This window comes from Triticum urartu, chromosome 3, assembly GCF_003073215.2.
Source record: "Triticum urartu cultivar G1812 chromosome 3, Tu2.1, whole genome shotgun sequence".
Lineage (NCBI taxonomy): Eukaryota > Viridiplantae > Streptophyta > Magnoliopsida > Poales > Poaceae > Triticum > Triticum urartu.
Window position 1 is genome coordinate 8,422,569 of NC_053024.1, and position 14,268 is coordinate 8,436,836.

The 14,268-nt window shown below is 44.0% G+C and overlaps 1 protein-coding gene across 1 annotated transcript; it reads right to left on the reverse strand.

Annotated features, from left to right (window-relative positions):
- Positions 1 to 8,677: 8,677 nt before the first annotated feature.
- Positions 8,678 to 10,495, reverse strand: LOC125547577 (E3 ubiquitin-protein ligase EL5-like). The gene has a single exon (XM_048711401.1). The coding sequence runs from the start codon at positions 10,403 to 10,405 to the stop codon at positions 9,545 to 9,547; it is 861 nt and encodes a 286-aa protein (XP_048567358.1). The 5' UTR covers positions 10,406 to 10,495; the 3' UTR covers positions 8,678 to 9,544.
- Between the last annotated feature and the right edge of the window lie 3,773 nt (positions 10,496 to 14,268).

Here is a 14,268-nt window from a genome sequence, read left to right on the forward strand (position 1 = left end):
AACTGAATATATTTTATGCTTTATAATCATGTAGGTCATCTTGTGGTGCGTGGATGGTAAATTTTATGAAATACTCCATCTTGTAAAATAATATAAATTTTATGAAGTACTTCAATGGAGATATGTTGTCTGATACTTCTATACATGTATTTTTCGTTCTGTATCATTATACTTATTATGTCGTATCACTATTTCAAAACTAACTAACTCTGAGTACTACTTTATAGGATCATATGACATATTTTAGAACAAAACTACCTGTCATTTTAGTTAAAATGATGATAATACAAGAAATCAAGACTTGAAAGATGACGGAAACAACACAGACCCCAAAGATTGTATGATTCTTGATAGACCCCCCCCCCCCCCCCCCCCCCCCCCCCCCCCCTCCCCCACCTCAAAACATTGAACATATCATCCGAAGTTGAGCTCATCTCACAATCATTTATCCTTTCACCGACTGTCACTCCAACAAACGATGACTTAATAGAGTAACTTTGTTCATCGGTATGATTGATGATGTCCCTTTACTAGAGCAAGACATATTTTTTCATATTTTAAAGTATGAAGGAAATGAAGTTGAGGAGGAAGCTTTTGATATATATTTTAAAGTACGAAAGGGAACCAAGCTCAAACCAATATCCCATCCATCGGATGAAGCACCATAGATCGTATCAATAAATGGACCTTCAAGAGATAATGGTGTTTAGTTGTGTTTTTTTTAAATTATGTAACAAATTATAATAGAATTATGTGATCATCAATGTTATATGAAGACATGTTTCTGGGTCGTATGTTACACACGCGCTCATATCACTGAGCATAAGACAGATTTGGATGGGTCGGTAATAAACTCCCTAGAAGAGAAAATATACTCAAATAGATGTTTTTATTGTAGATTATGATACGTGTGTTACACGTGTATGTGTACTAGTGTTGAAAAGCCCTTGAGGTGTCCACGTGCAAGTTACGAAATCGGGGGCAGACCGTCGATGCTTAGTATGGCCTGTGATGGAAATCGAATGGCAAATCCAATTCTCATGGATTTCACGATATATATCTGCCCTTCTGCCACGGTCCACCATGATCGTCGGTAGCGTTGTCAACGTTGCACCTCCATATCGCGTCTGACAGAAAGATGCGATAGTATTAGAATTCCTAGATTTTTAGATGGCTTTCTTGTTGTCAAATATGTACGACTGTGCATATCATTACTCCCATAAATAATATTGGAGTACCTGTCCCGTCCCGTCGAGCGCCTCACCGGCGAAGAGGCCCTCCCAACTATCCATTGCTGGTTGGCTTGCCACAGGATGGCACCTTGAACGGCTTGGATTCGTGCAACCCAACTGTAGGGTTCATGACGGGTGGACCGTGGGTGCAAGCCCGTGGCCATCGTCATTGGGCAGCGTCGGGCACCCCCGCGAGCGAGGTTTATCGTGTTGCCCTGCGCCGGGTGGGCCAGTCGGTCCTTCATGTCGGCGTCTTCTACATGCGTCAGGCTTGTACGATCATTACGGTCCGAGCGTACGTTTTCCAATCTCCTTGTGGATGAAGAGGCCCTCAGAGCCGTCTGTTGCCGAGTGGCTTACCGCAAGGGCCTCGCGAGGGCGATGTAGGCGGTCTGACCTGCACGGACGGCGTGTGCCATGGTGAGCCGGCTGGGAGGTCTATGATGGGTGGATTGGTAGGCGCACCAACGGACATCATCATTGGGCGAATTTGGGCCCAGCCGCGAGCTACGCCCCACGTGCCCGCATTCGCGCGATGACGTGGTTGCTCCAGCTTGTATGTGTCTCTGAACCCTAATGAGTCGGTCTAGTCGGGCCACCCGAGGGTGCGTCACGGTTGCAGCAACAGTTCACATGTGGGTCCCGCTTCATGTTGTTTCATTAACCCCACACGGGCACACGCGGCCATGCAGTGGGGCCTTCAGATGGCTGTGTGGGCCTGCTCCCTTCCCATGCTCCTATCTGTGCTCCCACTTCATCCTACGGTTGAACCGTCACCTGGCTTGCCTGCTCCCGGCTTCATCCTACGGTCGGGCCGTCACCATGCTTGCATGCTCCCTCCCCATGCTCCCATTTCATCCTAAGGTTGTTTTTTTTTCCTTTTTCATTTCTAATTTAATAATCTCCTCCCTGATTTTAAAGGGATGAGGCGGGCCTTATTTTATTTCAATCAAATCAAACCACGTACGCGGAAGCACGAATGGATGCACGCACGGGGAGCAGGTCGTCCGTCCTCCTATAGTTGTGCGGTGGGGCGTGGGCACTCAGCCGACCTCTTTCGCTAGTGCCAGCCTGGCAGGCTCGAGCGACCGGCTTGCGGGTGTATTGCTTGTGTACGCCTGACCAGGACTTTGTTTGTCCAGACGTATGCTGTTTTACTCATCGCAGTGTCTCTCTTTGGCAGAGTGATTGTCTATTATGTGTTTTGGATCCTATATATCGGTCAGTGGCTTGTTGCCGCCATTTTTTTGTCCTTGTCTCTTTAAGTCGGTTTGTGTCGTGCATGGGATCGTGTCCAGCATGCTTCTTTCTCTTTATATTCGGGTCGCCTTCTGTTTGCATTCGCCGTCTCGCATTGCACTCCACACGCTTCTTGCATCCGTTTACTTGTATGTTGCTTGATGCTTCGTGCTATTTGGACTCGTGGTTAGTTCGGCATGTATATCGGCTGGTTTTAGAATTGAGCGTTGAGTTTTAAACCGTGCGGTTAGTTCAGGGTTAAAGTGCAGACTTTTTTCAATAAACTTTGATATTGATTGTCCACTTATAAACTTTGCTGTTGGATGTTACGTCCTAGAAATGCTCGCACACTGACACACATATGGAGCTAGTGATTCTCTCAAGGATAACTTTTAGTCCTCATTTTCTGATCGATTGATAGCTATCAAAGAACATCATCATATACTGTACCAATCTTTAAAAGGACGTCTATGCGGCTATGTCCTATATATAGAGTTAATACATGTTTTAGTACATAAACTTGTGGTGGTGGGAACAGTTTCATACAAAAACTAAAAAACCCCAAAAAAGTAGTACATGAACTCTACTGCCTTAACAAACGCATACAAATTGCTCACAACGTGACATTTGGCAGGCCACGTCGGATAAAAGCACGCGCCCGGCGTCTTGTTATTTTTTAGAAAGCCCCTCACTATATATATTATTTATGTTATTAGGTCCCCTGGTCAGTAGCACACAAAACTCCAAATCCTCTGCTCGCGGCGATTCCCTAATTTCAATCCCTAATAACTTCTCTCGCCCCTTGCCCTCGCCGCCGTTGTCGCTCTCATTCAACAACGTTGATCTCTCATCGCCGGCGAGAGCACAAACTACTGATGCAAGACTCACTGATGGCAGTACAACTACACTGACGTAACTGCGCTTTCGTCCGCATTAACTGAACTGACGAAAGTTCAGACTAGATGCTTACTCCTCGTCGTTCGACGACACGGCATGAGGGGCACGGGTACAGCCAGCCTCGCCGTCGTGCGCCGCCGGCTTGCGTGCGACCATCCTCAGCTGCTGGTCAAACTGTTGGCGCGCCATATATGCGTCACGCGCCGCTTCGTGGTGTGCCGCCACCCTACACACACGGTCAGAGTGTGCGGCCGTAACATGGACGTGCAGCACTAGTACAGCTTCCTCCCTTGTTGGACGTGCGTCGCAGACGAAACGCCGGGTGGCCTCCTTGCTTGTTGCAGTGCTCACTGAAAACTGGAGTACGCGGCCGTGCAGGCTGTAGTGAGGTCACGTCCTCAGCGTAGAAAAGAGATATAACACGTAGTTTGAGCGAAATCCATTGATAGCGAACTGGTATATTGACTGTTGCATGTCACTGCTCATCCTGGGTTCGAGTCCCAGTACCTACAATTTTTTTTGTCATGTTACAGCAGAAGCAAAATTCAGTCATGTTGACAGCAGAAGCAAAATCTGTCAGAAATAGATGTTAAAATTGGACAGATGTAGAAACTTCTGTTTGCACTGAATTTGACAGCAAAAAAATAGATGTTAAAATTCAGTCCAGTGCAGTAAATTTGGCAGAAACATGCATCTCCAGAACAAGTTTTTACTGAATTCAGACAAGTCTGAATTTGGTAGAAACATTCATCTAAAAAATTCAGTAAGCAAGACAACACTTAAATGTTGAATATGATCACAGTATATTGCAGAACTGATCAAGTTTTTACTGAATTTTGATCACAGCAGATTGCACACAACACTAAAGTGGGTGCATCAGTACAAAAATAGTGCCTACACCATTACAAAATGAGCACTTAAAAAAATAAAGTTCATACATGAACTTCTACAAAGTAGCTTGAAGTTTATTTAAGAACTTCAAGCACTCTAGCACTGATCTCCTGGAGGTGCATTATGTGAAACTGGTACTTCATCTGTGGCATTAAGGTCTGGGATCATGTGCCTAGCTCCATCATCTCCAAACATGAGTCTATATAGTGGATACTGAGATGGATCAGTGCCAGATCCAGTCCAAGCTCCTCCTATGTCTGCTCCATTCCAAGCTCCTCCTACTCCTATGCCTGCTCCATTCCAAGCTCCCCCTACTCCTATGCCTGCTCCATTCCAAGCTCCTCCTACTCCTATGCCTACTCCATTCCAAGCTCCTCCTATGGCCGCTCCATTGTCAAATCCTCATATGCCTGCTCCATTCCAAGCCCCCCTACTCCTATGCCTGCTCCATTCCAAGCTCCTCCTATGGCTGCTCCATTGTCAAATCCTCCTATGCCTGCTCCATTTCCAAATTCTCCTGTGCCAAATCCACTCCAAGCTCCTCCTATGCCTGCTTCACTACCAGCCCCTCCAATGTATGTTCCATTGGCATCTACTTCTCTGCCAGCTCCATTGGTAGCCCCTCTCCCAACTCCTCTTGCTCTTGTTCCTCCTCTGCCAGCTCCTCTCCCGGCTCCTTTTGCTCTTGTTCCTCCTCTGCCAGCTCCTCTCCCAACTCCACTTTCAGTACTGCATGTTGTTGTTTTTGTTTTGTTTTGTCTTCCTGCTTGTGCACTAGAACCAGGTTCATCTAGATGTGTTTGCTCACTTATAGTTCTTGATTTTCTTCTGGCTCTCACCCTTCCTCTGTTGGTTGTCGTGGTCGTTCTTGTCCTTTGAGGAATTGAGTCTATAGCATCAAGCACAAAAGCTGCTTGCTCTGGCAACGGTCCTGGTGGTGTCACTTGGCTCACATATGCTCTATCCTGCAAATGTGAAGATGCAAACAAAATAACTAGATTTATAATAAGCAAGAGAAATAACTAGATTTATACAAGTGCAAGTGCTAGGAGAAGTGCAAGAAATACAGTTATGTGATACTAAAAAAACAAGTGCTTGCTTTATGAATTTTACCTCATGGCCCATCATGTACACCATGCTAGTTCTAACATTCATTGGGTCCAACCTGGGATTTAGTCTTGCTGGCATTATGTCCTGCAAAGATAATACATGCATAATTATGTTGGATAACTTGCAGAATTGTCTATGTTGCATAATTTAGTAACTTGCAAAAAGTATATATGTTGCAAAATTCAGTGACTTGCCTGAAGAATTGAAAGATCTTCTATTTCTTCTTCTTCATCTAGTTGAGCTTCAACTTCTGCTGCCATGTACTTGTCATGCCCTTTCTTGTTATGATCGGATTTTCCACAGATAGAGCAATGCATGGTCACACCCTTCTTGTTGAGATATATACTACCATCTTTTTTCTTCTTCTCTTCTGGGGTCTTTTTCCTATTCTTTGGTGGCCTACCCATTACCTTTGTGAAAACTGGTGGGTGTACTCTAATCCCATTCATTTTCTGCCAGTGAGCTTTATCTCTCATAGGCATGATGTTGTGACCATATGCCTTTAGATAGGTTTCTATACTATAGCATTTGTGGACCAACTCTTCTGGATCTATCCTATCAGCTCTACAGCAAGCAATTGTATGATTGCAGGGCACCCCACTAAGTTGAAATCTTTTACAATCACAACACCTAGCAGGAATGTCTACAATGTATGTGTTGTTTCCAGACTCAACGGAATATACTCCAAGACCACAATGAGTTGGATAGCAGTTACCAGAGTACTCCGCATTCTTGTCCAACTTCTTCCTGATCTTGGGGCAGATTCTTCCTGTCCACTTCTCCATTGCTTCCCTCTGCTTACTCTCATGCCTTACAATCATCTTGTGCATTATACAATCTAGCATAGACACAATGCAAAGCTCCCTTGCATCCAAGATGTAGCTGCAAGTACATACAAATGACACAATACATAATTAGCTCAAGTAACAAATGTTGAAGTGACAACACAAATGCTCAAGTAACAAATCATTAAAGTTCATTCAAATCCCACCTATTGTATACTTCTGACATGTTGTTCAGTAGTATGTCACACTTCGGGAAATCTGAGAAAAATGCTTTGACCCACTGGTTCGGGTGCTTCCCATCCAACCAATTGTAAGCTGCTTCATTCTCCTCCTTGAGCTTGTCTCTATTCAATTTCCATTTGTCCATATTTGTAGACCTAGCAATGGCCCAAAGCATATTCTTCATTGTTTCACCTTTGAACTTTTGATGAAAGTTCTGGTACAAGTGTCTAACACAAAATCTGTGTTCTGCATCTGGGAAGACCTTTTCAACAGCATTGATTAATCCCTTTTGCCTATCACTCATGATAGTGAATGGATCATTTTGTAGTGTAGTGAGGAACCATTCCCATGTAAATGTGGACTCCACCTCAACCATGCCCATGGCAATTGGGAAGATGCAGTCATTTGGGTCTATGCCCACAGCTGTAAGCAACTGCCCTTTGTACTTGCTCTTCAAGTGACATCCATCAACAAAGATTATTGGTCTGCAACCATTCAAGAAGCCTCTCTTGCATGCATCATAATACCAATATAGTGATGATAGATGATCCTTTGGCTCTAGGTCATCCTTCTCCTTCACCTTTGTTGTGCAAGCTATAAATTTGCTTCCAGGGTTGCTTCTCCTCAATTCCTGGCCATAATCCCATAGCATGCTATACTGAGCTGCTTCATCTCCATTAATGATCCTCAATGCTTCTTTCCTGGCTCTGCCCAACTTCATTCTGTCTGGTAGCAACTTAAACTGTTTCTGAACTTTTCTTCCAAATGTAACCAAGTCCATCTTCTTATTGTCTCTAAATTCATCTATGAACATTTGTGTGAGATATTTAACTGTCAAGCACTTGGAGTTCCATATTTTCTGACATGTGTGGTCTCCATTGTACTCTCTCACAACAATGCTGCCTGTTCTATTGTCTTTTGAAGCTTTAAGCTTCCAAGGACAATCAGATTGACATGATGCGTTTAACCTCTCTGCCTCATTCCTTGGTTTATAGATTTTAACTCTATTTTTGACACTGTATGCAGTGAGTGCAGCCCTTAGTTCTTTCATTTCTCCAAATACCAAGCCAACCTTGAACATTGGGTTGTTGCTATCCAGCTCTGGATTGAATACTCTAAATCTGTAATTAAGCTTCTCAAGCTCTTCCTTGGACAGTTTGAGGTCATCGTCATCTAATGGGTCCTCTTCGTCAAATATTTCAGCTTGCTTCTCATTATTGTCATTCAACTCTGGATCCACATTCTCAGCAAACAGATCATCATCCCCATCTTCGCAGTCAAAGTCACTCTCATAAAAGTCTGAGTCGGTCTGTGCATCTTCTGCTTCCCCTGATTCCCCTGCTTCCTCCTCCTCCCCTGTTTCCTCCTCTTCCCTCGCCTCCTCTGCATATGAACCAGAAGTCCCTTCTCCAAACTGACCAGACCTTGGCAATTTTCTAGGTAGTGTTGGGCATCTATTGAGTATGACATCGTCGCCATACAAAGTCCTTATTTTGTTTTCCTCGTCCACTATTACATCCAATGTTTTAGCTTCTTTGCTTGCAGTGACCATAGCAGCAATTGCTTCCTCAGTGTCCACACAGACAAGGCCATCCATAATATCTTTCCCTGGCAAAACCCAATACACTTTGACCAATGGATCAGTGGGATCATAATCCAACCTGGACAAACAGTACTTCACCATGCCCAATGACCATGTATCAACATGGCAGTAGTCGAAAGCATCATGTGTACATCCAATATTTGTATATGATCTGTTTGTAGTTGTACCCTGCCCTATGAATATCCCATTGTGCTCAAACTCAACTGAAAACAACTGAGTGTCTTCTCCATTTGTCACTGCACAAAGCAGAACATTTCAAAACTCAGCAACTGAATTACTTATGTATGCAATTCAACACATAAGTGGACATATGCACTGAATAAAACTGTAACTGGAGAAATATATAAGTGAAAATGGACATAGGCGGTGAAGATAACTCTAAATGAAGAGAGACATGGCAGTAAATGTACTAACATATTTGTAACTGAAGATATGTGCACCCGAACATATTAGTAATTTAAAAATGCAGTAGAAATGAACACTTGTTAAAAATGCACTCTTTCTGACAAATGCACACTTCCATAAATTAAAATCCACTCTTTTAAACTGGAATTGCAGTACACACTTCATTTTGCAGTGATCTTAAGTTCAGTTTTCTGCCCACTCTTTTAAACTGGAATTGAAATTGCAGTACACACTCTTTTGATCTGAAATTGCAGTAGACATGTGCAGTTAAAAACTGAAGTTTTCATCAGCAGACATGGACTCAACACATGGACAGCATTACAATGCTACAAACAGCAGTACAGAGGCATGGATTCCTATCAATAGTAGTAGACAAACTACACTTCCATATTGGTATCTTCAACGGCATCTGAATGCTAAAATCACCTCTTTAATCCCCATCAACAGCACCAGACAAACTACAACAGCAGCACATCAACTACAGAATCAAACCCACACCGATTAGGTTCCTGATTGCAGCCTCGATCCCCAAAAACCTAGTCTACCATCAATCCGCACAGGAAACTCATACCAATCCACACAGGAAACACCTACTGTTCAGCACTAAATATGACGAACATGGATTGATCATCTGGGCCACCTAAACCTAACCAAACCCAGGCCAATTAGGTTCCCAATTGCGGTATAGTGGAAGGGATTCGGTACATACCGTACTCAGGAGGGAACTCCCCTGGTTCGCGAAGCCGCGGCTCCATAGATCGCCGGCGCCGCCACGCCCAAGACGGTGTCACCCTGGGTCGCCGTCGAGGACGAGACAGGGGAGGGGTTACGAGGGCGTCGGCTGTATATCTGAACCGTTGAGGGTGTTTTTGTTTAACTCTATTCAGCCTGGCGCGAGTGAGGACGAAAGATTGAATTTTGCGACAAGTCCGGGGGGTTTCTAGATAAATGCAGGTTGTTGACGTGGCACTCCACGCGGACTAGTTCGGACAGATTTGTATGCGTTTGTTACGGCAGTAGAGTTCATGTACTATTTTTTTGGGGTTTTTTAGTTTTTGTATGAAACTGTTCCCACCACCACAAGTTTATGTACTAAAACATGTATTAACTCCTATATATACCACCACCACCATGCATGTGTAAATATGTACGTATATAGCTTAGCCGCTCGATGAAGATGATTTCTCGGCGGCAGTTCCGGGCGACGGCTCAACGCTACACCGGACCGGAGCTCTCGGGGATGCATAGGTGATGCTAATGCCCTGCTCTAAGTCTGCCGTTCCGCTGCCGCCGGCGCAGGGCGTCGTGGACCCCGACGGCCCTTGCCGCCCGAAGCTCCACAGCCTCTTCACCGACCTCAGCCTGTTCACGCCCGGAGACTTGGACGCGTCGCGCGGGGTCGCTGCCAGTGCCACGGTCCTTGACTCCGGAACGTCGATCACCATCGTTCCGTCAGTGGCCATGGTGACCGCGTCGAGCGTGGCCTGGTCTGTAACCCCGAGCAGTACACTCGCCGGCAGGTTCGCTGTGTAGTTCGCCGGCTCCCGCGGTACGGAAGGGCGACTCGTCGACGTAAGCGCGTCCGGCTTACTGACGGTGACCCGGCAGAGCGGGCAGGTGGTGTGGGACGCCAGCCACCTGTCGACGCACCCGGCGTGGAATCCATGGCCGCACCGGGGCAGGAACCTCGCCTCCTCCCCGTCCTCGAGCCCAGCCAGGCAAACCGCGCACTCCACCAATCCGACGCCGTCCACGGCTAGGTGTACCGTGACCGGCAGCGACCGCAGCAGCTCCGGATCGACACCCCTGGCCCTGGGAGGCGGGGCCACCATCTGGGCGCTCCACGCCCGTGGCCGACTGGGCGCCGCGCCGGTGCTGCTGAAGTAAGAGTGGCGGAGGATGATGAGCGCGAGGGCGAACGTCAGGAACAGCAGGAATATGGCCGCCGAGATGAACACGGTGCCGGACGACACGGTGGGCGCGGCCCCGGAGGCCGCCGAGCGCGACGACGACGAGTCCATGGCGGCCCTGTGGAAGGTCGGTGTCTTGTTGTACTACTTCCAGGTCTTTCGGTCGTTAATAATTGCGTGTGGTGAGTGGTGAGAGTGAACCGTGCGCTCCCTCCCTCCCTCCATCTCGAGCTGGAATATATACATGCGGATGGAGTGCTGGAGCGAAGAGGCCAGGTCAGTGACGCTGACAGACATGGATGGGAGAAGCAGGGGAGAAGGAAGGGGGCATGCGGATTGAGTCGTGCAGCGCATGCCGACGAGTCAACGAGTGGAAGATGATAATTTTTTGAGCAACGACCGCATGACGAGTCAACGAGGCCAGGCCAGGTCAATGACGGACCAAATGAGTGGAGCATGCCGCGGAGGCGCGAATATAAACACACGTGACCCTTGCGAGAGGTCCTCGTCGTCCCGTTTTCTTTGACTTGGTTGCGTGATGAATGGGAGGAGCTCCTTGTGCTGGGCAGAGGTGGAAGACGATCCAGTTGAGGTGGAGACGGCGTAACAAGCAACATGAAAACAACAACCAAACATAAGCTACAAACTTTGCTAGGAACAATCTTCATCCTATATTGGTCTTTTTTAAAAGTACGCAAATTGCGTATCTTACCTTTATAGAAGGAGAGAAGAACAAACATACATACAACGAAATCTACAACTCACTTACGGTGCATTGATGGTAAAATAGAGGGGGGTGAAGAATAATTATTCCTCACCTAGGGTGACGAATAGCGCCGTAAAGAATAACTATTCCTCATTGTAATTTTACGTTCCGTAAGTTTTGTCTTATTTCCGACGTAAAAAGGGACCGTAAGAAAATATATAATCGCCGTAAAAAATATTTTATGTTATGTAAAATTACAAACGTAAAAACATAGTCTAAAATACACATAAACTGCAAATTTTCTTGTCTTATGACCTATATTTTTATTTTCTTATGTCAAATTTTACGTAGTGAATCAATAGGAATGTAACTATTTGAATTTGAAACGTAATTTAATTATGAAATGATCATAAGATTACTTCGGGTGAAGAATAACTTATTCTGCACCCTGGGTGATGAATAGTAACACTATATATATATATATATATATATATATATATATATATATACATACATAAATATATATATATATATATTCCTTGTACCTCTTTCTTGAACCGAAGAATTGATCTTACCTCTAGATCTAGTGGTCTTCTTAATACTTTTTTTTAGTGTGTTTCCTGGTTGTACCCTTTTGTTGTAGCTGACAATGATAAGAGGCAGATTTTCATCTTGGCTGACTTGCAAGCTGCACCTGACTTGTAGGATACCTTGGGGCACTGCTAGTCAAATTGAATGCTTCCATATTGCATCATAATAGTCAACTTCTCAATGAGGTGTCATGTTATAATTCACTTCTCTTCATGCTTCTATTGCATCTGGTTTGGTAGGTCTTATGGAGACTAAGCTCACAACTATAGCGAGAATTGGACATGATTATATCTGTCTCCTTCCAGGAGTTGTAGTAGTATTTTTTTTAGGTTTTGTTTTTTGGTGGGGAGTTGTGGTAGTATTCTTCTAGAGAAGACTGAAACTGCACTGAACAGCTGGGTCCGTCCACTCGCATCTGCAAGTACTAGAGAAACTAGAGATGATATCTAAAACCATCGGTTTCATGAAGCAGGACAATAGTTTTCCTTGTTGCTGACCGTCCTTTCACTATCATACAGCTACAACATCAATGCTCCGGATTCTCAGCTGACCTTGCAACAACTTGTTTCAACTTTGGGGATAGTGAGCTTTTGATAAGTAATTGTTCCTGTTTACATTCTGGTTGTTTGTTTTGTTAATTTTGCTATGCCTTAACTTGTTCCAAGTAGCAAGAAACAGTTTGACTCTAGGTTAGGTCAATTGTGGTGGAAGTGGAAGTACTGTTTGCTGTCTTAATTAGGACATGGTATGAACCTAATGCTCCATGAATTGCACTGCTTGATGCTGCTTTTTATATGTGTGTCCACTTCTTCTTCCCTTGTATTACCTACTTAGCAATGCAGTCTGCTGCTTATTTTTTGCAGTAGAAAATGCTGGATCACTTTTCCCCCTCTTTAAATGTTGGCTCTAGAAAAGTCTTTTTCAGCATATCTTTTTTCCGGACCTAGAAGGTTATGCTGTGAACGTTTCGCCTTTGATCTGATGGCTGCTGAGTGATGTTCTTTCTGCCTAGTTTACGTATCCTCATCTGCTGCAATATTAGGAATTGGATCAAGTATGAGCCTACTGGCCTATTATTCTTTTATTGCATTGATGTATACAAGTTATGATCAGAAGCTCTGACTGTTATGTGGTTGCATGAAGCCCATGCTTGTTTTGGTACCTTTTCGGGCTGAAGTGAGACTACTGTGTGTGTTAATGCTAGCATGTTGCTCTGCTTTTGAAATTATTTGCCAACTAATCTGCATCGGGTGCCTATTTTATTTGGCTGAGAATTGGCTTTAGTTTTATTTTATTTATCTAGTGGTCTTCTTACAACTCACCTGTTAGCAATTTATATGTTTCATGTCCCTCTTCCTTGAACTGAAGAATTTACTTACCTTCGTATCTAGTGGCTTTCTTAATAGCCATAATTTAGGGTGTTTGCTGTTTCTACCATCTGTTTTAGCTGATGATGAAAAGAGGCAGATTCTCCTCTTTGTTGATTGCAACTTTGCAAGCCGCATCTGATTTTGAAGCAATTTGGAGCATAAGAGTCAACTTCTCAATGAATCATTCTGTTATAATTCATTTTTAGTCATGAAACAATTGCATCTGATTAGGTGGTTGTATGGAAACTAAGATGATTGGCATTATAGCGAGAATCAGATATGGTTATATTTGTCTCATTCCAAGTTGTCGCCGTTGGCGAGTCTTCATTCCTTTGATATTCATAAATGATAGTGTGGTGAATCAATTCATGTCCGCATAAATTTTCCTTGGTTTTGTATATCAACTACTACCATTTGGTTAGTACGACAATGTTTTCTTTTTTCTGGAATGCATCCGTTGCCATTTTTTTCCCTGTTTGTTTCGGTTAACACCATCACTACAACATCCTTGTCTACTGTTCTGATTCACTATAAGGTTGATTTCCAGAACCACCAAGTCAAGAGGCGTAGTTGTGTATGTAGCGTTATTTACTCGCGCTCTTATTAGGAGTATGGTTCCAGTTTGTACGAAACGGTTTAGCGTGTCTGGAAGCGCCACTATTTGCTCAAGCTGTAAGCTATACCAATTTGGAGATGGAATATTAACTACTTATATTACCCTCGTCTGGAGTACTACCCCTCCTCTCGTAATATTACCTCTGTCCCAAATTACTCAGCTTAGATTTGTCTAGATATGGATGTATCTAACACTAAAATGTGTCTAGATACATCCGTATCTAGACAAATTTAAGACAGGTAATTCAGGACGAAGGGGGTATAAGATGTTATTATAAACAATATGTCAGTATATCGGTTGTAATAACCTAGAAATGCTAACCCCGTCAAAAAGAAAACCAAGAAATGCTAATAGTTGCTATTGCTCTCTGGTTATAAACTTTGTACTTTGTAATAACCCAGTGAAATTTAAAAGTCTGTGGGAGCCTTCCCCACTGTCATTGCTCCTAAAAAAATATGCTAATGGTGGTCGACCACCATGATGGACGTTTTCAAAATACAAATTTCCACAGCATGATTTCTTTTGAAATTTTTTGTGAACACAGACATGTATACCACTTATATGCTAAATTTCTAACATTATACTTTCACATGTGGCCTACACAAAAAACGCAAAAACGTATTTCCAAAATGGGCTGACCTTTTCTTATTGCTGGGCTGGAATTTTGTTGTGCAGCCTACAAATCACAATT

What these genes read in the sequence shown, in the direction of transcription:
- LOC125547577 (XM_048711401.1), bottom strand. Translation starts at nt 10,405, where the DNA reads ATGGACTCGTCGTCGTCGCGCTCGGCGGCCTCCGGGGCCGCGCCCACC.